The sequence below is a fragment of the Muscardinus avellanarius genome, assembly GCF_963383645.1.
Source record: "Muscardinus avellanarius genome assembly, chromosome: 4".
Taxonomy (NCBI): Eukaryota; Metazoa; Chordata; class Mammalia; order Rodentia; family Gliridae; genus Muscardinus; species Muscardinus avellanarius.
The window spans coordinates 83,506,938-83,534,252 of record NC_137789.1 but is presented as its reverse complement, the minus strand read 5'-3'; the positions used below and the strand labels follow the sequence as shown (position 1 = coordinate 83,534,252).

Below are 27,315 nucleotides of genomic sequence, written 5' to 3'. Positions count from 1 at the left end.
CTACATATCCATTAATTTTGATGATGCTAGTCATCTCAGGAATGGCAAAAATCATCTATGAGGCACAACAGCAGTGGTATTAGCATGAGTGTAAGTCTAACCTGAAGCTGCCCAAAAAGCCAGTGGCACACTTCAGCAATTACTTTCTTCTCTACCAATTTTTGTTTTATGAATTCAGCTACAATAGAGCCTTAAAAGAAGGCTAACACCAGACATGGTGGTGAACACTTATAACCTCAGTACTTGGGAGGCTGAGACTTGGAGGATCACAGGTTTGAGGCCAGCTTCAATAATTTAGCGAGACTTTCAACAACCTAGTGAGACCCTGTTTCAAATTCTTAAAAAGAGGTAGGACTCAGAGGTAGAATGCCAAGTGCAATTTATTAAAAAAAAAAAAAGCCACTAACTTTAAAGTAAATGAGATTGACTTGAAAGATAATTTCAAGATAGAAAAAGGGGGCAATGTTTCCTACTTAAACACTTTGATTCAAAATGATATACTTTTAGAAATTTGAAATCTCATTTTTACCAACCTATTTGTTATGTTTTCACCCACCTATTTGTTACATTTTAAATACTTTGTTTTTGAAATATCTCACAAACTCAGTAAAATCTTCAAGTCAGTGTCTTTTTTTTTTTTTTTTTCTTGGTGGCACTGGGGATTGAACACAGAACCCCTCACACACTTGTTTTTATTCTTTTTATTTTGAAACAGGGTCTCTCTAGGTTACACAGAGTCTGACTATTCCTGAAGCTAGCCTCAAATCTACAATCCACCTGCCTTCACCTCCCAGGTGTGTGTCATAAGGCTCAGCTTTCGTAGCTATTATGAAAGTACTTTACAAAACTAAACCCACAAAAAGGTTAAAATTTATGCAATTGAAATTAGAAAGATTTAGGTTTTTCGAAACATTCTATAATATCCCTAATGAAATATAAAAGGCAATTAGTCCAAAAAAGGCAAGCTATAATAGGACCAAAAGTAAACCTAAGCAAGGTACCATGGTGTCACTTATGCCTCAAATTAAAATCTACTAAAATAATAAAGTCACTGAAGATCTTAATTATAACTTTCTAAAAATTTATTTCAAATGTTTCAGGATGACAACATGAAATTGATAGTCTTCTAGTCTCAGTCTTCCATGTCATATACTTCCACCTAAAATCTCATTTTCTTCTATCTTTTCTCCCCCACCCCTAAAGGGACACTCTGAAGAGCCATCACAAATGTTCCATCTTGCACGCCATTCTGAGGAACCACTTATCCAGATAGAGACAACTTGTCCTTGTTCCAACTGTTACACCAAGTTTTATGTCTCCCTGTGGCCTTACAATTCAATCCTACAATCATACTGTGACGTTGTGATAAGGAGCCCCCATGTGAGGCAGAGCCACAGGCTCACCCATGACATCTGGGAGCCTGGTACAGACTCCTGGACATGCAGGAGGACTAACAATCTACAATGAGCTGTTTGCAATTTGAAATTCCCCTGCAGGCACCCAAGACCAGTTTGTTTAATGGTAGAACCAGTTAGGCGGCCTGGCCTGGTTATGTGACACAAAGGATACAAAAGACCTCACTAGAAAACTGCAGAGAGCTCTCCCCCAAAAGACTTTTTGGACCAATCCTGGTGGCTGGAATCCTGAGGCTGGTGTGAAAGTGGCCTGGAGTTCCTGGGCCCTGGAGTTTGCCCACACCTTCTCTCAGCTGTCCCTTCTCTTTCCTTTATGAGGAGCCTTACATGAGCACACTCTTTGGAGTTGTGCAGGTTCTTTTAGTCCTCCATGTCACGTAATCTTGGCAGCCACCTAGAAGAAAGACACTCCCTAACCACTGAAAAGCAAGAGGGAAAAAACTCAAATGAGAGGAAAAACAGAAAGGTATGAGCTGAAGTCAGTCTAAGAAAGAAAAGGTAAAGCATGTGACCATAGCCCAGAGTAGTTTGGTTACTGTTCACATAAAAATGGCATTATTTTTAATAAAATGTTTCTTATACTTCAACATATTTACTATGAATACCTGAAGAGAACATGGAAGTTACATTCCTTTTAAAGTTTTTTTTTTTTAATTTATGTTACCTGTGAGCTCAGCTGAGTTTTTATCCAGTTGAAATAGTAATTCAAGTCACTGCCTTCCATCAGTTCTTTTCCCCAAGCTGCTAATTTGGCAATAATTCTTGCTGCCTAAAAACAAATTAAAAAATATATTTGAATACCATATTGATTCTAAAATTAAATCATATATCTTAAAAGCCAGAAATTTTAACCACTTTGCTGTACATTTTTCTAGTATTTGATTCCCTCAAAAAAATAGCTTAGAAATAATTTGTAAAATGTATTTTGAGCCGGGCATAGTGGTGCACGCTTGTAATCCCGGCATTTGGGAGGCTGAGACTGGAGGATCGCGGTTCGCAGACAGCCTCAGCTACTTAGTGAGGCCCTCTGCAACTCAGTGAGACCCGGTTTCTAAATAAAGAATAAAAAAATAGGGCAGGGGCTATAGCTCTGAGGTAGAATGCCCCTGGGTTCCATCCCCAGAGCCACACACACACAAAAAAAAAATGTATTTTGAAATACAAACATTCAAAATATATTTCTAAACATTTTCACTAAAGTGAATAAAAATTAAATGTGTTTTAATAATTTCATTCCTAGAAACTTGGGAGGCTGAGGTAGGAAGATCATGAATTTGAGACAAGGCAAGACTGTCTCAAAATAAAATAAAAAGGGTGGGGATATGGCTTAGCATTACAACACCTGCCTTGAGTGGTCAATGCTCTGGGTTCAATCCCTAGTAGTGAAAAAAAAGTAATGACATTCCCTGGGTTATTTTGGATTGCAAAATTAAGTTTGAGATTCACTTTAAGACCATAAAGAAACTTTCACAAAACAGACAACTGACTTAAATGGACTCCTATTGGGAACCAGATTGAAAACATTATGTATGTCACTTTTATCATAACTCTAGGAAAACATTTAAACCAGGCATCTGGACTGTGAAAACAAGTCTCTATAATTTTTAAGAAAAAGAAAATACATATATATGTATATATTTACAAAATATATTTAAGATGCAGTTTATAGCCAGGAATGGTTGTGCACACCTGTAATCCCAGTACTTGGAAGGCTGAGACAGTAGGATTGCACATTCAAGGACAGTCTGAGCAACTTATCAAGACCCTAAGCAAACTAATAAGACCCTGTTTCGTTTTTTAAAAAAAAATTAAAGGCTGGAGATATAGCTTGGAGGTAAAATGCCCCTGGGTTCAATCCTCAGGACCACAAAAGAAGAAAAAAAAAAGAAATGAAGTTTATTTCATGAGTCCTCCTTTTTAATTTCTAATTTTTAAATGTTTTGTAACACATTCAATATATGAATATACTAGTATATAAATAAATATAGACACATGGAGAAAATGTTTTACTGACAGTGTCCCCTGACTTGAAACCTATAAAAATATCTACTTCAGTAATCAGCCTGCAGAGTCCCTGCCCACCCCTGCCCTCAGCCCTCACTGGCACAGAGAAGGCTTGCCCATGCAAAGGCTTATTATCTCAACCTGCCTCTCATCCCTTCTCCATGCTCCACGAAGGATTCTGCAGTATTAAGGCTCCCAAAAACAGCCCTTCAAGCTAAGTTTTGTTTTGTTTTGCGGGTCTTGGGATGGAAACCAGGGGCATTTGACCTCCGAGCTATAGCCCCAGCCCTATTTTTTATTCTTTATTTTGAAACCGGGTCTCATTGATTTGCAGAGGGCCTCACTAAGTAGCTGAGGCTGTCTGCGAACCGCGATCCTCCGGTCTCAGCTTCCTGAATGCTGGAATTACAAGCGTGCACCACCACACCCAGCTTTCAAGTTTTAAACAAGAGTATTTAAGATATTTAAAAGCAATTAGTTAGAAAGGTGTAGTGATGGAGGCTTGTAATCCCCGTACTTGGGAGACTGAGACAGGAAGATCACAGATTCAAGGCCAGCCTCAGCAACTTAGTGAGGCCCTCTTAAACTTAATGAGACCCTGTTTCAAAATATAAGAAAAAAATAAGGCTTCTATTAAAGTATTTTTAAATAAAATTAAATATAGTAGCCACTTCAAAGTAAAATTCAAGTTCTACAAAGAAAATGTGGTAATTCTGCTGCATACAACATGGAGCGATTTGCACATGTGAATTCCTCACCTCAGTGCCAATGAACGCATCATTACCAGCAATCCTCAAAACTTTCACTGCATCAGAGGAACCCTATTCCTTCCAATTTGCCCATGTCCACTATCTACTGAAAGCCATTAAGGAAAAATAATGTCACAACAGATACTCCTTTGGGAACTGACAGGTTACCAAATTATAAAAAGCCTGGGTTGCTTTCTTACCTAAATCAGACTGTGATCACAATTTTCGCTGTCAATTTTTTAAAAAAATAATAAAATAAAAATTTTTAAAAATAAGTAAATTGCCCATTAAACTACCAAGATCATTCCTCACAGACATAGAAAAATCAGTTCTTAAATTTATTTGGAATAACAAAAAGCCCAGAATAGCCAAAGTAGTTCTCAGCAACAAAAACCATGCAGGAGGTATCTCAATACCTGACTTTAAACTACAAAGCCATTGTAATAAAAACAGCATAGTACTGGCACAAAAACAGACACATAGACCAATGGAGCAGAATAGAAGACCCAGAAACAAGTCCACACACTTTCAGCCAATTGATTTTTGACAAAGGGGCCAAAAACATACACTGGAAAAAAGATAGTCTCTTCAACAAATGGTGTTGGCAAAACTGGTTAACCATATGCAGAAGATTGGAAATTAATCCCACTTTCTCACCCTGCACAAGAGTCAATTCAAGATGGATCAAAGACTTGGAAATCAAACCAGAGGCCTTGAAGCTCCTTGAAGAGGGCATAGGTCCAACACTGCAACACATAGGCACAGATAAACACTTTCTCAACAAGACCCCAAAGGCACAACAAATTAAAACGCGAATCAATACGTGGGATTGCATGAAACTGAAGAGCTTCTGTTCAGCAAAGAAAACTGTCAAGAACCTCAACCAAGAGCCAACAGAATGGGAGAAGATTTTTTGCCACCTACCCCTCTGATAGAGGACTAATATCTAGAATATACAGAGAACTCAAGAAAATCAACACTAAGAAAACAAAGCATACAATAACAAAACGAGCAAGCAAACTAAATAGACACTTCACAAAAGAAGAAATTCAAATGGCCAATAAATGCATGAAAAAATGCTCAACATCACTGGCAATCAGAGAGATGCAAAGCAAAACTACCCTGAGATTTCACCTAATTCCAACTAGAATGGCAATCATTCAAAACACAAAAAAACAACAGATGCTGGAGAGGATGTGGAGAAGTGGGAACTCTAAACCATTGTTGGTGGGATTGCAAATTAGTGCAACCACTTTGGAAAACAGTATGGAGAATCCTCAGAAGAATGGGAACAAATCTACCATTTGATCCAGCAATACCACTTCTGGGTATCTACCCAAAAGAAAAGAAATCAAACTACCAAACTAATGCATGTGTATCTATGTTCACAGCTGCACAAGTCACCATAGCCAAACTATGGAACCAGCCAAGATGTCCATCAACAGATGAATGGATTACAAAACTGTGGGATATGTACACAATGGAATTTTACTCAGCCATTAAAAAAACTCAATTACATCATTTTCAGGGAAATGGATGGAACTGGAGGACATTATGCTAAGTGAGATTAGTCAGTCACAAAAAATAAGAAATCAGATGCTTTCCCTAATATGTGAGAGTTAGGGAGAATTGGGTCATAGGAGGAACTCTAAGATGAAAAAGGAAATCCTATAGGGGAGGAAACAAGACAACCTAAATTAGGAGATGGGAGGGAGGAAGAAGGAAATTCTCTAAAACACACAATGTACTTAAACATATCGCAGTCAACCACTAAGCCAAGCAAGGGAAGAAGGGATGGGCAGGGAATGGGGTGGGAACTGGGTAGGGGCTAAATCGGCGATGTGTACATGTATGTACACACAAGTTTTTTACCCCAATATGATGTATAAATATAATGCACCAATTAAAAAATTTAAAAAACTTCTATCACACAAAAAAGTAAGTAAATTTCTTTCTAATAGCATATATATACATATTTAAATTTCTTCCTTATAGCATATATATATACACATATTTAAAAAACCTTTGTAATCACTCATAATTTACCATATGGACAGTAAAGGGGTCCTGGCGATTCAACATTGGCAGAAAGTAGGGCCAAGCCGTGTTCTTGCTACGCTTCGCATAGTCAAAGAAAATGCTGACTCGCTGGTGATGTTCCTAAAACATAAAAGAAGATGTATCACTAATCCAAATGAATTTTACTCCAGAGTGTAGCAACTGTGCACTGCTTCTCAACCTTTCATCTTATGTCCCATTAGTGTGGGTTCTTCTCCTCTCCCATGTACGTACATAATTTTGTCTAACATCATCATCATCATCATCATCATTATTATTATTCCTATTATTATTATTATAAAACAGAGGGTGTGAATGGTGTTTGGAACAGACACTTTACAAACAAAATTACCTTTAATAATTGGGATTACTTTAAATCACAAGGTGTGGGACTATGTTACATTTCTTCTCAACCTGTACCTTTGACCTGCTGCTTCCAACATAGTCCTGACACCTTTACTGACACCAAAGTATCATCCTGGCTGCCAACAAAGGAAAGAGAAATCAGGAGGGAGCAGGACAGCCTTGAAGACCAGCAGGAAGTTCCTCAAACTTTCCACAAAAGGCAATAGAAACAGAACTGAATAAATATTTCCAGCATATCATGACAGAAAACTCAGGACAGATAGAACAAAAGCAGCATATCACACTAGCAGATGGATATTAAATTTACGTTAAGAGTAAACTAGTTCAAATCATGCAAACATCTACTAAATTTTTCTCTGCATATCAAAGGCTGAAATACACCTCCTAGTTCATCGTGCAAATATAGTTGTGACATATTTTGTAAAACAAATAGCAACATAAACAGTAATATCAACAATTATTTTAAATATACTTTTAATACTGATCTATGCTAATGATTACCTCTTGAGGAATAAATTATCATCTCCTTAAGCAATGACTCATTGCAGTTTAAAATAATAGAATAGTTAAAAGTTATGATAATGACTAAAATTCAGGTAAGTCATCATGACTTCACTCTTGAAAGAAATCCAGGTTATAAGCCTTTAAGAGAACAAGAATAAAATCCTTCCCATCAGGCACAGAAAACAAATGAATCCTCAAAATGAATATAAGTTAAATGTGAGAAAAAATAAGCAATTCTATACAAAAGTATTCTATTCAGAAATAATAAAATTGAAATGAGGAATAGAAAAGTAATTCTTAATTATATTTTTAATAATACAAGAAATCAAATGAAAAAATGTGCAGATTTATTAATGTAACTAAAATTTTACAAATGAAACCAATCATTGAAATATATCAAGTGATAAGACTGAATTGTGTCTCAGTGGCAGAAGGCCTGGCTAGCATAGGCAAAAGCAGGGATGATACTCAGCACTACAAAAATATTTTTTTAAACAAAATGTATTGCATGATGGCTGAAGATAATAACAGCTCCCTGGTCCTTCATAAATACAGGACAACAAAAAGAGCAAATAAAACTCATATCCTGCAAAAACAATACACATTTCTGATTGTTTATAAAAAATAAAACCAAATCCCAGCAAAGCTATGTCTCACACCCACTTCAAAATTTTGTGACTGTTAAGGTGTATCTGGAAAATGTGTGTAAAAGGAAAGACACAGGCACAAGAAGAGGTCCTAAAAATTGATCAGAAAATAAAACATACCATAATTCTGAAGCAGATAATAAATGACGCCTGGCAGACCAGAGCCTGACTATAAAAAGCAGGTCATGGTCATAGAAATATCACTTTGGGGAGAGAATAAAATAAAAAGAGAAGCATCTTTAGGAGATTGAATGATAAAAAATAAAAAAAATTAGCGTCCTTCAAGACAAAATGAAATTTAAAAAAATTAATAAGAACAAGAGAAAACCATCCTTGAAAGAAACTGTCTCACTTGACAAAATGAGGTTGCTCACCCAAAATACATGACATAAGCAGATGAAAGTAATCTGAGTATATACAAATCTACCATAAGAAACCAGGAGAGAGCTGGGCATTGTGGCAAATGCCTATAATCCCAGCTTTTTGGGAGGCTAAAGCACAAAGATCTCAAGTTTTAGGACAGCTTGGGTGACTTGTTAATCACGAATTTGTTTGTCATTCTTGCTCAGGGGCCATGTTAATCTTCTCTGTATCATTCCATCTTTAGTGTATGTGCTCCCAAAGAGAACATCAGCCTGGGCAACTTAATGAGGCTTTATCTTAAAACATAAAAAAAAAAAAAAATTTAAAGGGCCGAGCATGTAGCTCAATGGTAAAGTGGTAAAGTATGAGCAAGGCACTGAATTCAAGTCTCAAACCAAGGAAGAAAAAAAAGACAAAGTAGAAACCAGAAGGCACAAAGTATCTCAGGTGATAGAATTCCTCTCCCAGAAAACAAACAAGAAACAAAGAAAAACTGTAACATATCATTCCAAACCAAGCCAAATATCCTCAAGCATTTAGGGAAATGAAAACCAATTTGAATTACAAATGCAAAACCAAAAAAAAAATATGTTTACCCCTAAAATAAGAAAATAAAAAGCAACATTGATTAAATTTAGAATGGAATGAAAAGGACAAAACAGTCTCAAAAATTAAAACTAGAAGCTGATGTGGTGGCACACACTTGTAATCCCAGCACTTGGTAGGGTGAGACAGGAGGATCACACAGGTTCAAAGCTAGCCTAGGCTACTTAGTGAGGCTTTCAGCAACTTAGTGAGACCCTGTTTCCAAGTAAAGTATAAAATAGGTCTGGAAGTGTAGCCCAGAGGTAGAAAAGTCCCTGGGTTCCACCCTCACCACAAAAAAATAATAATAACAATAATTAAAACTAGAGCCAGATCCAGAGGCATATACCTTCTTAATCCCCACAGAAGAATCACTTGAATCTAAGAGTTCAAAGCCAGACTGGGCAACACAGAGACACCAAAAAAAAAAAAAAAAACTAAATCTAAATCACAAGGTGCTTAAGAGAGAACAAACTCAAAAGTCACAGAATTACCAGTTAAGCTGTCCTATATAAAAACTATAGAAAAAAATTTGGATGATAGAGAGAATACTATACCCTCAACACTTTCCTGAGGAATCTATTAGCAGATGAGCTTCATCTAATCAAGCAATCCCATGGAAAACTTGAATAAGAAATTCAATATAAAAAAATAAAAAGGCAGGAATAAGTATATAATAATAATGTATAAATGTTACATGTTCTGACAAAGAAAAAATACAAAAGTGAAAGAAGAAAACAAGAGTAAGGTCACTGATTGTTGCAAATCAAGATGCTATTAAAAATGACAGGACTAGCCGGGCGTGGCGCACGCTTGTAATCCCCGCGCTTGGGAGGCAGAGACAGGAGGATCGCACTGGTTCGAAGCCAGCCGTGCTGGCTTAAGAGACCCTGTTTCCAAATAAAAATATAAAAATAGGTCTGGGAATGTAGCCCAGAGGTAGAAGGGCTTCCAGAAACCCCAGTACCACCAAAAAAAAAAAAAAATGACAGGACTAATCTCACTTAGCATAATGTTCTCCATTTCCCTACAAATGACATAATTTTGTTCTTCTTTATGACTGAATAAAATTCCATTTGTACATATACAAACTTGTCAAAGTCAATCACTGTTCTAAGCACAGAAAGGAGGGGAGAGGGAGGGGAAAGGGTAAGACCTGGGGGAGGGCTCTATTAATGCTGTATGCCTCTATCACCTTGAACTTCATCAAGAGGTATGATTATAATGCACTGATAAAAAAAAATAAAAAACAAAATGACAGGATCTGGGGAGAAAGATCAGTGGCACAGCACATGCTTAGCATGTATGAGGACCTGGATTTAATCCTAAAGCCAAAAAGGAAAGGAAAAAAGATGAAGAACATTATAAATAAAAGAGATTACCATCATTTTTAAAGCATGAGTAAAAAAAAGTAGAAGTTCTCCTAAATGCTAAGTAATAAGTGCTTGTTAAGCTGGACATGTGGTGCATGCCTGTAATCCCATATTTGGAAGCTAAGACAAAAGGATCGCAGGTTCAAGATCAGCCTCAGCAACCTAGTAAGACCCTGTTTCAAAAAAAGAAAAACTAAAATAACGCTGGGGATATAGCTCAGAAGTAGAATGCCCTTGGTTTCAATCCCCAATACCACAAAAATAAGAAGCATAAACAAAATGCCTATCACATAAAGAATAAAACCATAAATTTAACATAATGCACACAGTACTGATAACATAATACAGTACAGATTTGAGAGCGAACTTTTTAGTAATATATTTGAACGTGTAGACCACAAAACTCACCTATCAAAAGAAAAGGGTGTTCAAAGCAAGACCCATGTCTATACTTTACATAAGAAATGCACCTAAAACAAAATATTCACCAAAAGTAGGGAGGAATAGGTGAAGATATACAGGCAAGTAGAATCCATAAGAAACCATGGGGTGCTGATGCATTAAGGCTTACATTCCACTCTTAAGTATAACAAGAAAGATACTATGTAATGCTGAATGCAACAATTCAGTGAAGATGTAACAGTAATGAATAGCAAGCACCAAATAGTACTGCATCCACCTTTATAAGCTAGAACCTACAGAAAATACTAGCAAAAAATAGTCAAAAATTCATTTATAACCCAGGTGTGGTAGCACATGCTTTTAAACCCAGTACTTGGGAGGCTGAGACTGGAGGATCATGGGTTTACAGCTATTTAGTGAGGCTCTCCACAACTTAGTGAGACCCTGTTTCAAAATTAAGAAAGAAAAATAAGGCTCAAAGGTAGAATGCCCCTGAATTAAATCCCCAGTTCCCCCCAAAAAAAAACAAAGATATATTTATAAAATAGATTTTAACATTTCACTCTGAGTACAAGATTAAACAGACAGAAAAAGGACAAACATTAAGAAATAGAAGACTTATGTCCTAATTAATAACATAATCAATAAGGTATATTATATGAATATACTTCAACTTCATACTCCATAAAACATAGACCTTCCCAAGCAGGGTGTGGTGGTGCATGCTTGTAATCCCAGTACTTGGGAGGCTGAGACAGGAGGATCCTGGTTTGCAGCCTGCCTCAGCTACTTAATGAGGCCCTCTGCAACTTAGTGAGACCCTGTTTCAAAATGAAGAATTAAAAAAATGGGGCTGGGGGTGTATCTCAGAGGTAGAATGTCCCTGGATTCAATCCCCAGTGCCGTAAAAAAAAAAAAAAAAGACCTTCTCAAGTACAACCAGTACATTTAAAAATTGATAATGTACTAGTTAATAAAGCATTAGTAAATTTCAGAGAGCAGAAATATTTTTAAAAATAATAAAGTTTTTATCTATATATTTATTTTAGTCCAAGAGGCAAAATCTAAATACAAAGCAACATTAGAAACATTTCTACCAAATAAAGAACAAGATGCCCACTACTTCTATTTAACACCACATTGGAGACATCAGCCAACACAATCAGAAAAGAATGATAAGTTAGACAGATAAGAACTGGAAAATAAGTCGGGCATGGTGGTGCATACTTGTAATCCCAGCATTTAAAAGGCTGAGACAGGAGGATCCAGGTTCACAGACAGCCTCAGCTACATAGTGAAGACCTTTGCAGCTCAGTGAGACCTGTTTCAAAATAAAGAATAAAAAACAGGGCTAGGGGTGTAGCTTGGAGGTAGAATGTCCCTGGGTTCTGGCCCAGTACCACAAAAATTAAAAACTAGAAAATAAGTAACATTATCTCCCTTTGCAGACTGTACCTTTATATATCATAGTTGTTCAAATAAAATAATTCACTAAGGTACAAATTATAAAATAGAGATATATAGGTTTTATATATATAAACAAATCACTTCAGTGACAGAACAAAAGAGATGTTTATGAAAACAGTAAGGAAGATAAACTACTAAGCATAAACTTAATAAAAACTGTGCAAAAACCTTTATGTGAGAAACTTAACACTCCTGAAGACATAAATATATACTAAAACATATGGGCAGACATCCCTTGTTCCTGCATACAAAAATTCAGTATCATAAAGATGTCATTTCTCCTAAAGTTAATTTATAAACTTAAGGCAACTCAGTAAAAATACCAACAGGTGTGTGTGATGGCACACACCTATAATCTCAGTAGGAGGCTGAAAAAGAAGGATTGCAAGTTTCAGACAAGCCTTAGCAACTCAGACAAACTCTCATGAACCTAGTAAGACTCTGTTTCAAAAACAAGTAGCAACAATTTTAAAAAAAAAGGTATGGGGGTATAGCTTGGAAGTAGAATGTCCCTAGGTTCAATCACTAGTACCACAAAAAAATAAAAAAAGCCAGGCATTGCTCATGCTTGTAATCCCCACACTTGAGAGGCAGAGACAGGAGGATTGCGCAGGATCGAAAATAGCCTCGCTGGCTTAAGAGACCCTGCTTCAAAAAAAATATATAAATAATAGGTGTCTGGGAGTGTAGCCCAGAGGTAGAAGGGTTTCCAGGAACCCCAGTACCACACAAAAAAAAAAGCCAACAATCTATTTCATGTATCCAGATAAACTATTGTTCAATTTCATATAACAAAATGGTTGGAAAAATAATGAAAAAAAAAACTACAAAAGGACTAGCCAATAGATCCTCTATAATTAAAACTGGGTGGTATTGGGGCATTAACACACAGGCATTCCACAAGATCAAAACAAATCCAAAAATAAACCTAGGGCCAGGTGTGATGGCACATGCCTTTAATTCCAGTACTTGGGAAGTTGAGACAGGAGGACCACAGGTTCACAGTCTCAGTAATGTATCTAGTCCCCATCCCAGGCCTGGAGATGTAGCTCTGAGGCAGAATGCCAATTCAATCTCCAGTACCAAAATAGATAGACAGATAGAGAGATAGATAGATAGATAGATAGACAGACAGACAGATAGAAAGACCAAGGTTTATTATCTAGTATTTATCTATTATTAAACTTCTTCAGGAGGTTTAATGTCAAAGACAGCATCTCCAACCACTATAGCAAAAAACAGACACTTTAATAACCGGTGACATGATAATTGAATGGTCACTGGAAAACATAAAATTATATACATACAGAAGAACCAGCTCTAAATGAATCAAGTATCTAAGTACAAAAACTGAAACTAAACAAGTATTAAAAAATTTGAATGAATTCCACCAAAATCAGGTGTAAGGAAAAGCTTTCCAACTATGTCTCAAAATCCATATTTTGAAATTTTTGATAAATTGGACTACATAGCAAAATTAATTTTTTTAACCATACAAATATGCCTTAAGCAAAGTTGAAAGTTAAGTGACAAACTAGAGGGAAATATCTGTACTATATACAACAGATATAGCCATTAGGTGTATGAAAAAAATCTTAAAATTGGTGGGTAGAGACCTAAACTCTATCAGAAAAAAATAAAATGAGCAAAGACACAGATAATTGGGAAGGGGGGATAAAAGGTACCTTTAAGAGCAGGGAAAGATGCAACTGGAAAAAATGTAACAAACTGATGATGCCCTTGCTGTCAGGGTTGCAGGGAAGCACACACTACTGGTGGAAATGCAAAGTGCAACCGTGGGCAGTACCTTTACAAAATTACAGAGTTCAGTTTTACCCAGCAATGATATTTATGAAAATTTGTCATGAAGTATGCTCCTGACAGTATGAAATACACTGACACAAGGTCATTTCTGATTACAAAATATTGGAACCAACCTCAATGCCACTACACAGGAGGCTTATTATGTAAACTACAGCCCATCCATTATTAGGGTATAGTGCAACTGAAAAAACAGAATATTGGAGATCTCTAGGAACTTACCATAAGCATTTCTGGCATAGTTTATTAAACAAAATAAGCAAAAACACAAGAGACTACACCCAGTACGTATTTTTATATTAATAAAGAGGAGTAAATAAGAAAATATACATGAATCTATTTTTGCAAAACAAAAAAAAAGATAAACCAGAAAAAATTATATTGGCCACCTACAAGAAACGAGAATGGGGTAGGAGGGATGGAATGAGGTTAATGACACTTCTGAGTACAACTTCCTATACTGTTTTGATGTTCTGGAAGCAAGTCAATGATTTACGTACTATAAAATAATAAAATACACAAAGATTGGGGGGAAAGCTGAAGTAGATCTACAAACAGAAATAAATGAATCTAAGAGTATTTCTAATGTCTCTAAAAAAAATCAATACAATACTCTGACTACATGACTCCAGTTTAAGACAAATACCTGCAAATACTCGACTCTAGGCAAAAAGCGTATGTTTCACAGATGTATGGAGTGGCATCTCTCCAACTACTTTTCATATGTTATGAGTAAATAAATGAGTAAATATACTGAGAAGAGCATACCATATAACTAGCACAAAAGAGTAACAACAGAAAAAAGAACAGAATAAACCCTATGGTGTGAGCTGCAAATGAATCCGTGTGAATTCATTTTTAAACTTATCAATGTGTGTGTAACAAGGAATGATGTGTGTGTTTGTATCAATATCACCCATGGAGATGGAATATAGAAACAATATAAATATAAATCACCACAGGCTACCTGCCCACTCACAGCTCCCTGACTCAAAGTATATCCCATGAAATGACTATGGCAACCAAAACAGACAGAACATTCCTGTTTTTCTTTTTTGCTTGTGGAACTGTGGATTGAACCCAGGAGCATTCTATCTCTGAGATATACACCCAGCCCTATTTTTTATTCTTAATTTTGAAACCAGGTCTCACTAAGTTGAGGAGAGCTTCACTAAGTAGTTGAGGCTGGCCATGAACCTGCAATCCTCCTGTCTAATCCTCCCAAGTACTGGGACTACAAGTGTGTGCCACCATACCTGGCTCTGCTGTTTTCTTAAGTTTTGAAGAGACAGGATCCTATCAGACAGGCCTACATCGACCCAGGACTGAAATTAGTCCTTCTTCACATTTTAAAATCACAACCTTCTTGCAAAGAACACAGTGTCCGCAGAAAGACAGCACCATTTTTCCTAATTTATGTATTCCCAATAATGGCCAGAGTGCAGAATGCATGCCATGAAGTAGGCCATTGATAATTTTTTGTTGTTGTTTTGTTGTTGTTCTTATTGTTGTTTTTCTTGTAAATCTGACAGAACAAAGCTCCCTAATAATCTGACACTTTTAAGTCTCTTGAGACATGCAGACAGGCACTGAACTCAACAGATGAAGAGCCTATTGCATTAGACCTGTTCTGCATACCAACAATGTAAGCCTAGATTATAGTCTGGTAACAAATACAAAATTATGAATAGGCCCTCTGCATTCAGAGGCGACTAAAACAATAAACAGAAGCTTGGTGCAACATTAAAAGTTGCAAATGATTGACAAAACTGTCCTCAAAAGGAACAAAAGTACTGGTCCCCCTACCCCACCCCCAATCACTGTGTCTGACACTGCCCTGAACACAGGAGCAATCAAAATCCTTTGACTGAAAAAGGAGCCATGTCATCTGTTAATACACAGCATCCAGAAAGTCTCATGTGATTCACAGACTTTGTTGGTAGTCAATGGAAACCTCTGAAGTACCTCAACAAAAAATATGTATTATGCCAGGCATGGTGACGCACACTTGTAATCCCAGCATTTGGGAGGCTGAGACTGGAGGATCACAGTTCGCAAACTGCCTCAGCTACTTAGCGAGGCCCTTCGCAACTCAGTGAAACCCTGTTTCAAAAATAAAAAGACTAAAAAAATAGGGCTGGGGGTGTAGCTCAGGGGTACAATGCCCCTAGGTTCCATTCCCAGTACCGCAAAAAAAAAAAAAGTACTGATTACTTGATATTCTGAAAAACAACAAAAATAGCTTGTGTGTGAACATTTCCATCTTTAGCACCATTAGAAAATTATAACTCACAGGATTAAGAAAAATGTATTATTATGCTCTAGAAGAAAATCCATGCTATAAATGAAACTTTATAGAGACACTATCACTGTGAAGTATAAGAGAGAGAAAGAGAGATGAAGTCAGCAAAGATAGGAAGGAAAGAGTATACCAACCTGTAACATGTCATCAACCATCGTTAGTATGTACTGCACTGTCTGTTCTTTGGAGATATGAGTCATCAGATTTATAAATGTTTTGGCACACTAGGAAAAATGAAATTAATGTAAATTATCATTTTCATTTTTAAACATCATTTTAAAGGAACTTCAGTAAAAGATTATTTCTCTTTCAAAAACAGGATTCAAATGCTTTTTGCTAAAAGAAAAATAGAAACATGTATGCCCTTCAATAATACTGTTATGTAAAGTATGGGAGGACTTTGCTATGATTTGCATCATTTTTTTTTTTTTTTCAGTACTGGGGACTGATTCCAGGGCCTTGTTCATGGCAGTCAAGTGCTCTATCACTGAGCTATATCACAGCCTTTTTTATTCTATTTTAAGACAAAATCTCAAAGTTGTCCAAGCTGGACTTGAACTTGTGATCCTCCTGTCTCAGCCTCCTGAGTCACTGGGATTATAGGTGACACCACACCCATTATATTTTTCCCCATCCTACCATATATCAATTATAGGGCAATCTCTCTGAAATTCAATAAAAACTGGAACCAACAACAGGCTACCCACCAATTTTCCCATGACTCTTGTGAGAATCAGAGCAGGTTGTATATGGGCTTTCATCCAACCAGAACCATACATAAGAAAATATAATGAGCAGTGAGATTACATTTTTTTTTTTTTTTTTTTGCAGGTCTGGAGATGGAACACAGGGGCATTTGACCTCCTAGCTACACCCTCTGCCCTATTTTTTTATTCTTTATTTTGAAACCGGATCTCACTAAATTGCGGAGGGCATAAGTAGCTGAGGCTGTCCTCGAACCTCGATCCTCTGGTCTCAGCCTCCCGAATGCTGGGATTACAAATGTGCGCCACCATGCCCAGCTACATATCATTTGGAGGCTAGGTTTTTTTGTTTGGTTTGGTTTGGTTTGGTGGTACTGGGGTTCCTGGAAGCCCTTCTACCTCCGGGCTACATTCTCAGACCTATTTTTTTATATTTTTGAAACAGGGTCTCTTACGCCAGTGCAGCTGGCTTCGAACCTGCGCGATCCTCCTGTCTCTGCCTCCCAAGCGCGGGGATTACAAGCATGCGCCACCATGCCCGGCCTGGAGGCTAGGTTTTAAACTCAACATATAAGCTAAATAAGGCACAATTAAAATTATTTTATAAAATCTTCTATATTACCCAAAAAGTTATGAATTTCTATATGTAACACAATTCAGTAATAAGTTTAGAGTCATACTTTGGAAAATCTTTCTAGTAACATTCATTCAATAAACCATCAATGTAGCAAGCAGCAACAATAAAGGCCGTGCTGTAAAAATGTGTAATTTGTACATATTTTTATATTTAACTCATTATTTTTATATTTGACTAATTATGCATGTGTGTAATTAACATTGAATGAAATGTCCCTTCCAATGCATTATGCACTAGGGGTGAGGGAGCTTTTCAAAGGATGACACCAACAGCACACATCACAAAAGAAAAGAGGAATACGTTTAATTGCATTGAAACCTGAAACAGGCCAAAGGCCTCATAAACCAATTCAATGAACAAGCTGAAAAAATAAGGCATACACAAAGCTGGTACATTTAACACATAAAGGAATCTGAAAAATCAACAAATATAAACATTTCTAAAGAAAAGCATGTAAAAAAATGCAGAGGGAGTCAATATGGAGACACAAGAGGCTAAAAAGCATTTAAAAATGTAGAGCAACATTACATTAGAATACTATTTTTACCTGATAAAGTTACCAAAATATAAATGGTTAGACCAAGAGTGCTGAAGCAGAAATCTGGCATGCTCAGATATTGCTCAGGCAATTACAAACTGGTACAATCTATCAAGAAGGCATCTTTATGATGCATATCAAAACTGTCATAAGCATTAAAATTATTTGATCAGCCATCACATTTCTAGAATTTACTACAAGGCAACAAAAATGTTCACCTCAAGGGCTAGAGTATAGCTCAATGGTAGAGTACTTGCCTAGTGTGTGTGAGACTCCAGGTTCAATTACCAACCACAAAAAAAAAATAAAAAGACCATTCATCTTAAGATCATGTATAACAGAGAAAAAGAAAATACACAAGTAACCAAAATATGTAGAGAACTGGTTTAGAACGTAACAATTTATCCATTAAATGGAAAACTACACAATTATTTTTAAAAGCCACATAGGAACCACTGAAAATATGGGGGGAGCAAATATATTTAGCTAAAAGAAAAAAACAAAAACATGTACTTCTATCATCCCATTTCTGTAAAAACCTTAGATTTGGCTGGGCGTGGTGGCACACACTTGTAAGCCCCATGTTTGGGAGGCAGAGACAGGAGGATCACGCTGGTTTGAAGCCAGCCTCGCTGGCTTAAGAGACCCTGTTTCCAAATAAAATATAAAATAGGTCTGGGAGTGTAGCCCGAGAAGGGTTCCATCTCCAGTACCACAAAAAAAAAAAACCCTTAGATTTGTATTATTAAGTGTATAGGTAATAAGGAAACACTACAGTGTTCACACATGTCCATCTTGAACAGAAGAATATTAGGTAGAGTAACAATACCTATATTCTTCTCTTTGCATAATAGTATTTTATTAGTTTTCTATAAATAACATGTATCACAACAGAAGGTAAAGTTGGGCATAATAGTACACGCCTGTAATACTCAGCTCCTCAAGGGCGTAGGCAGGAGGATCACAAGGTCAAGGCCAGCCTTAGCAATAAGAGTCAGACATGGTTATGCATGCTAGTAAACCCAGTAATTGGGCAGCTGAAACAGGAGGATCACAGGTTCAAGATCAGCCTCAGCAACTTAACAAGGCTCTCAGCAACATACCAAGACCTTGTTTCAAAACAAAACAAAACAAAAATTTCGTAAGGGCTAGGGCACATGTAGTTCAGAGGCAAAATGCTCCTGAATTCAATTCCCAACACCACAAATATATATACTATGTACTATATATATTGTATAAATATACAAATATTTAAATATACATATTATACATATTGTATATTATATATATATATATATATATATATAGAGAGAGAGAGAGAGAGAGAGAGAGAGAGAGAGAGAGAGCGCGCACGTGAGCATTAAAATAACTTTTTTTTTTTTCATTAAAAAGTTGGGGGTGTAGGGATGTAGCTCAGTGGTAGGCCTGCCAACATAGGCTAGGCTCTAGGTTCCAACCCCAGCACCACAAAAAGTGACTGAGATTGAGAGACAGACAGACAGACTTGAACTATAAAAACATTTTAAACTATCACATACAAAAATACCCAAAAAAATTCAAAGAAAATAAATAAGAAAAGCTACATTTGCTACAATTATGGCAAATGTTGATAGGGTTTTTTTCCTTTGTAAAAAGACTATATAAGGAGCCGGGCATGGTGGCACATGCTTGTAATCCCAGCATTCGGGAGGCTGAAACCAGAGGATTACAGTTCATGGACAGCCTCAGCTACTTAGTGAGGCCCTCCACAACTTAGTGAAACCCTGTTTCAAATTAAAGAATAAAAAATAGGGCAGGGAGTGTAGCTTGGAGGTCGAATTCCCCTGGGTTACATCCCCAGACCTAGGAAAAAAAAAAAAAAAAAAGATTATATAAGGGACTGAGAATGTGGGAATGTAGTTTAATGGTACAATGCATGCTTAGCACTGAGCCCTGAGTTCAATCCCCAAGACCACAAAAAGAGGCATAAAGTGAAAAGGTACAGAAATCTTATAGATTAAAAGGACCCCAAAAAAGTTCAACAGAGACACAAAAATGTAATAAATCAATGAGAAATAAAGCCAATTTCATGTATTCAAAATAATGAGATATGCCTTTTAACTTATAAACTCAAATATTTTAATTATACTAGACAATTCAAACATTACTAGTGAGCCAGGTGTGGTGGTGCACATTTATAATCCCAGTTCTTGGGAGGCTAAGACAGGAGGATTGCAGGTTTGTAGCCAGCCTCAGCTACTTAGTGAAGCCCTCTGCAACTTAGTGAGGCCCTCTGCAACTTAGTGAGACCCTGTTTCAAAGTAAAGATTAAAGAAAAATGGGGCTGGGGGTGTAGCTCAGAGGTAGAATGCCCCTGGGTTCCATCCCCAGTACTAAAAAAAGGGGAGGGGGGCTACAAGTGTAGCTCAGAGGTAGAAATGCCCTGAGTTCAATCCCTGGTACCAAATAAATAAATAAATAAATAAATAAATAAATAAATAAATAATCACGTTCTGAGGGTCCAGTAGACATATCTCTTGGAAGAGGTACCATGTGACCCACCGTACCAAGAAAAAGTTCCTGCCCAAAATCAGGTTCTATTCAGATAGACTTTTAGCTAATGTTGAGTATAGATCCCAGAGTTTCTATCTAAATGGCTCCACATGGTGGTTGGTGCATGTAGCAATAGGTAAGATGGTGACAAAGTCCTGCCAAAACACAGGGCAAACTTCAAATCAGAAACACTTTTCTAAAGCCTGGCGTGGTGGCACACACGTGCAATCCCTGTACTTATGAGGCTGAGACAGGAGGAACACAGGTTCAAGGACAGCCTCAGCAAGTAGTGAGACTCTGATCAATCTATTGAGACCCTGTTTCCAAATAAAAATAAAATAAATAGGGCTGGAGGGGTAGCTTAGAGGTAGAATGTTTTTGGCTTTAATCTCTAGAACCACCAAAAATATATAAAAATAAAAAATAAATACAGTGCTTTTCTAGCAGGGCATGGTGGCACATATACCTGCAATCCCAGTACTTGAGAAGCTGAGACAACAGGATCACACATTCATGGTCAGCCTCAGCTACTTACTGAGGCCCTCCCCAACTTAGTGAGACCCTATTTCCAAAAGAAATAAAACTGGGCTGGGAATTTAGCTGAGGTAGAATACCTCTGGGTTCAATCCCCAGTGCCACAAAAAAAAAAAAAAAAGTTAAGCAAGAAGCTGAGCATGGTGGTGTATGCCTATAATCCCAATATATTTAAGAGACTGAGACAGGAGGATCACAGGTTCAAGACTGGCCTCAGCAATTCAGTGAAACTCTTAGCAACCTAGCAAGACCCTGTTTCAAAACAAAACATTAAAAAAAGGCTGGAAGTATAGCTCCAAGGTAGAATGTTCCATTGTTCAACCTCCAGTATCACACAAAAAAAGTTAAGCAAGTTTTAAAATTTCATATACTTTATAATAGTAACTTCCCTTTTAGAAATCTATTCCAAGAAGGTATTCAAATATGCAGAAAAGGGTAGAGATGTAAATATACTTAATATATTCTCTGATATTAACAAGAAAAAGTAGAAATGACTTAAAATGCTTCCCAGTAAAAGAATTTTAATCAAATTACGACGAAAGGCTGGGGTGTGGCTCAGTGGCAGAGCACTTGTCTGGTATGCACAAAGCCCTGGGTTCAATCCCTAGCATTACAAAATAAAAGTAGCTGTAGCTATAGCTATAGATAGATAGTATATACCGCCAATGTAATATCACATACTCATTAAGATATTTTTAGAATTTTCTTTTTTTATTGGAAGTTGAAACAAAGACCTTCAGTACTCTACCACTGAGCTATGCCTCCAGCCTTTTTCTAAAACTTTTAGTGGCATGGAGAAATAAGTGCCCAGAGAAAATGCACAGATGGGTCACCTGGCTGCCCTCGGTTTGAAGCATCTCCTGCTTCTCTTCAGGACTTCTTTTCATTTCAAATCTTTGAATAAATTCGCAATCTTCAGCAGAAATCATCTGCCCCCTAGAAAGTAAGAATAAGTTGTTTTGTTCAGTAAGAGTTGAATAACCACTGTGAATTAGCTAATGACAGAGAAATTCCTAGCCTTTCTCCTCTCCTTGGTACTGTTTAATAAACATTACTAGGAGGCCATTGTTTTGGTCTAGGCTCCTGCTCTGGGTCTCAACAGACTGAGCAGAAATGAAAATAGAGTCACTCATACTAAACATCCACATCACCAAAATCAAAATAACTTGTTATTTAACCTTCAGAAATCAAGAGAGATAACAGCCAAATTTCTCAAGCAGGCCAGTTTTACAGGGCATGATAAGGAAGTTACCTGTTTAATCCTTGCCAGAAAAAGTAACCTGACATTAACAACTCAGTTATTTCTCTAGTGTTCAGGCTTTCTGTTCGTAACTTACAAGGAAAGTGATCTTGAAATGGCCAACCAGATTTTTGTCATTTGTCTCTTCTTTCTTCAGCATTTCTCTAATAAAAACCAACCTCTTTTGCCCAGCACTTCATAATATTTGTTCTATTTTATGGAAGGAAGTACTACCTGATTCTAGAATCACAAGTAAAGCCAATTAAATCTTTCAATTTGTTCCAATTTTGTCTTGACAGTGGTAAAGTACAAGGGCTGACCTGCAGGCCCTCCCATCAGACTCACTTAAGTTCAAAGTTTATCTTCACCATTTAGCAATGGTGCAACATCTGTGGAACCTGAGTTAATTTATCTGCAAGATGGAAACAATAACCACACTGCTATACTATGGAGCTGTACTATGAAATTTGTTCAGAGAAGACAGTTAATACAGCAATCTACCCCCATAGGAAGCACTCAATAAACTGTCACCTCTTAGCATTATCCAAAGTCTTACCCTCATTCCTACTCCTATGCAAACAATTTACTTGGCATTCGAATTCATCACACCCCAAATCACCTTACAATTAACTTCTACAATCATTTCCTCAAGCCCCCCCCACCAACCCAGACTCAGAAAAGGTTCTCTTTCTCCACTCCAAAAAGCAACCTCTCCATTCTGATCCCCTCCTCCCAGCAGTCATCCCTCCGTATCCTGGCTTTTGTCCCCACTGCTGCAAATGTCCCTTCATCACTTCTTCAACATTCTTCACATCATTCTTCAACACTTCTCCCCATGGCTAATCCTAGAAAACTTTTCTTTCCCAAATTCTTTTCTTCATGGAGATTCAAATCAATGAAATCCCATTTTCCATTTCCCTAAGTCATCACCAACTACTTTCTACTTCCACATAGAAACAAATTTTCACAAATTCAACACATCACCACTCAATCTGTCTTCAGTTTCCAACTTGTTGGACCTTCCAACTTCTCCATGCATCAAGGACTCAAATGGGTCAACAGCCAATACCTTCCTCCTCCTAATCTCTAAATACAGACCTGTCTTGGTAAAAGATCATAAGACCTTGGACACTTCAGGACACTGGAGACTGGACAGGAGACAGGACAGGAGACCAGAAGAAGCACAACATTCTTCCTGAACCTCCCACAGGCCCTACAAGTCCTTCCAAGCCTCAGGCCCTGTCCAAAGCTCTCTTCACTGTAGCCCAGCTTCTCTATTTGGACAACTCCTGTGAGTATTTTCATGTGTTCTGTGAAAACTTCTTCAATGCTTCTAGGCCATTATTTGTCCCTTTCTTGTTATATATTTCCTTTTTGTTACACACACATACACATGTGTGTACATATACATTATACATTTCTCCTTTTTAACATTCACGACAATTTCGTATTTGTTTAAAGGTCCATTTCCTCACTAGACTTTAAACTTAAGAGCAAGGGTGGTATGACTCTTGTAGCCTCAAGGTACAGTTTTACTAGATTCCAGTTTGACTAGAACATAGTCACACCCACTCATTTCTGTACTGTCTAGTTAAATAAAAAGTTTAATCAAATATAAATTCATTTTAATGCCGTATGTTCATAACATGCTAATTTGTGAGGAACAAAAGCATACTGGTGAGCCGGGCATGGTGGTGCATGCTTGTAATACCAGCATTTGGGAGACGGAAACTGGAGGATGGCAGTTCACAGACAGCCTCGGCTACTTAGCTAGGCTCTTTGCAACTCAGTAAAACCCTGTTTCAAAAAACAATAAGACTAAAAAATAGGACTGGGGGTGTAGCTCGAAGGTAGAATGCCCCTGGATTCCATCCCTAGTACGCAAAAAAAAAAAAAAAAAAAAAAAAGCATATTGGCCTTTCAACCCTGGAGAACTCTTCCATGGGTTTTTTTGTTTGTTTGTTTGTTTGTTTGTTTTTAAGGTCTGGGATGGAACCCAGGGGCATTCGACCTCCAAGCTATACCCCCTGCCCTATTTTTTATTCTTTATTTTGAACCCGGGCCTCACTGAGGCTGGCTGTGAACGGCGATCCTCCAGTCTCAGCCTCCCAAATGCTGGGATTACAAGCATGAGCCACCACACCCAGCTCAATGGGGTTAATTTTATCAATGTATAATGTGATAAGATTCACTGATTATTCGTGTGACATGGCCAACCCCCAACAATCCGCAAGCTCTTTTTAGGAAAGCACATTTCATACCATTTGTGTTCCTACATTAACAGGCTCAACAGCAGGCACACAATTAACATTTGGTAAACATTTGCACAGAGACATACAGAGCTGATGGGGTTTTATAGAAGAAATTTGTGAAATGGGCATCAGAAGCTGAGCATGGTGATGCACCTTTGTAATCCCAGTACTTGGGAGGCTCACTGCCAGCCTCAGCTACTTAGTGAGGGCCTCCACAACTTAGTGAGAAGCTGTACCAAAATAAGGACTAAAATGGGAGGGGGAGCTGAGAGTATGGCAGCTGGTAACATGCCCCTGGGTTTAAACCCCAGTTCTGCAAAAAAGAAAGAGAAAAAGAAAAAGAAATGGGCAACAGAGTCAAGGACAGAATTGGGGAAAGAGGCAAATACAATGTGGGAAGTACAGAAGACATAGGGCAGAAAAGAAGAGAAAGTAACTGAAAATCTCCGTATCACTAAAGAAAGTTTCAAATACAAACACCAAAGTTCTGCCAGTCCGATAATGCTTTATGATCAACAATATTATTCTATTTAGGTTATAAACATGAAGCTCCCTCTCCCTCAGTCTAAATGCACTCTAGACTAAAGAATTAGGAAACAGCTCAGAATCCTAATTTCACAAGGGATTTACCAATTCCACAAAGACCAGTGAACAACGAAAACATCAGTAAGTCTCTCCTTCTCCTATCCTCAGTCAACAGCCCCACAATAATCCACTTCCTTCAAGTCGGAGTCCAGAGGTCATCCTAGCCCTCTTTCACTCAACACATTAAATCAATCACCAAACTGCTCAAATCTATCCAATTCTGCCATTCTAACAGCCTTACCTACTCCTGTAGCCTCTCCTCATCTTAGCTTATTACCCACAAAGCCACACTTTACACTGCTGGCAGAGCAGTCCAACCAACATGCAAATCTAATCATCTAATTCCCAGCTAGGAACCTCAATAGCTCCAACAATAACTTTAAAACTGGGCTCCTTGGAACCCTAGTGAGGATGGTGGCCAGTCTGAAAAGGGATCTGAGAACTTAATTCCACCTCAACTATTTCCATCTATTTTTACATCTTGAGCTTCCTTATTTGATTTTACAGTCAATCATTGTTTATGGCTTAAGAATCACCTTGAAAAGTCCTGACTTACAAAATCAAGCCCAAACTCCTTCCAAGAGTATCCAAGCACCCAGGACTTTCACAAAAGGACCCCTGGCTGACTCTCAGCCTCAGCCCTTCCCACCACCTGCCCCCAAAACATGCATGACTACCACACAGTGTGCTGTTTTTGTCTTCCTGCCTTTGCTCTTGATGTCTGTTCTACTTGGAAAGTTGCTCGTGTGTGTGTGTGTGTGTGTGTGTGTGTGTGTGTGTGTGTGTCACTGGGCATTGAACCCAGGGGCATTTTGCCTCTGAGAAACACTCACAGCCTTATTTTAAATTTTTAATTTTGAAACAGGGTCTCACTAAGTTGTGGAGGGCCTCGCTAAATTGAATTTATGATCCTCCTACCTCAGCTTCCCAAGTACTGAGATCATATGCCTGCACCACAGCAACCAGCTGGAAAGTTTCTCCTTTTCATTTCATAGCTCAGTATAAGTCAACCTTAAAACTCAGTTCAGAGGTCATTCCCTTTGGGAAAAAAAAATTCCTGAAAGTAGCATTAGCTGTCACCCATCAGACCTTAGGCATCTTTCTATTAACATAGTTAACGCATTGATCTAAAATAATCTGTGTATATAGTATGAGTCTCTTTAGGAATGGTATTCTATATGCTTCTTGTAGCTACAAAACCTAGAAAAATGCCTCAAAATTGGGATGTAGTCAATAAATGTTTGATGAGTGACTAAATTAAAGAAATAAAAGAATCATTTTTATATACTGTATATACCTCCTACAACAAAAAAACTGCTAAATATATGAAGCTATATATTCTTCAATTGTTCTTCAAATGCACATGCAAATATGAAGTGAATTTCCATAATAACTCACTCTTATAGCAAAATAAACAGATATGAAACAAAGTGAATAGGGTCAAGAATAAATGAATGCTTACTTTACAAATAAATACAGACTAATTAAACACTAGGATGATAAATCTTAATACACAAAAGAAGGGGAAGAAATAAAATGTATTGAATATATTCAACATACTGATGCTTGTATTCAACTGTGCTAAGAAGGATCAATCCACATTTCACATTTACTTTCTTGAACCTCAGAGTGTATCTTTCCAGTATTTCTCTCAGAGAAGCATGACCATGAAAAAGACTGATACAAAAGCACATGATTATCCATGATTCACTGAAAATCCATACTTACTGAAGATAGGACTGCCAGTTTACTTTGTTTGCTCGAACTTCTGCGGCCTTGGCTGCAATAATGTTGGTTGGGACAGCAGCATCCACAGCACTTCGAATATCCATTTTGGTCATCTAAATTGTATGATCTTGAATGCTTTTCAACAGACCTTCAACTTAGATGCAAGGTAAAAACATGATACTGGGTTATTTATAACTACTACTATTATTACTATCATACGTATTGTTTTACTTATTGAATATATTCAACATTACTGATACTTGTATTCAACTGTGCTAAGAAGGATTAATCCACATTTCACATTTACTTTCTTGAACCTCAGAGTAATTAAATGATTTGCCTAAAATCACCGTTTGGTGATCTTAGGCAAATCATTTAATCTTCATTTATTCTTCATTTATTCTTCATTTATTCTTACTCTTACTAACAAAATTAATCCCAGGCAGTCATCTCAAAATATTGAATCTGAGAACGTTATATTTAACATCATACTACAATATATTTCAAAC

At 37.2% G+C, this 27,315-nt stretch overlaps 1 protein-coding gene across 2 annotated transcripts in view; it reads right to left on the bottom strand.

Moving 5' to 3' along the window:
* Positions 1-26,919, bottom strand: part of ATP6V1H (ATPase H+ transporting V1 subunit H) — a gene marked incomplete at both ends in the record, with an annotated part of 123,264 nt that extends 96,345 nt beyond the window's left edge. For both annotated transcript variants that reach the window (XM_080693665.1, XM_080693666.1), the window contains 5 exons: positions 2,080-2,184; positions 6,215-6,328; positions 16,191-16,280; positions 21,835-21,937; positions 26,807-26,919. In XM_080693665.1, coding sequence (XP_080549791.1) covers positions 2,080-2,184; positions 6,215-6,328; positions 16,191-16,280; positions 21,835-21,937; positions 26,807-26,919 — 525 coding nt within the window. The remainder of the gene's footprint in view (positions 1-2,079; positions 2,185-6,214; positions 6,329-16,190; positions 16,281-21,834; positions 21,938-26,806) is intronic.
* Positions 26,920-27,315: the final 396 nt, after the last annotated feature.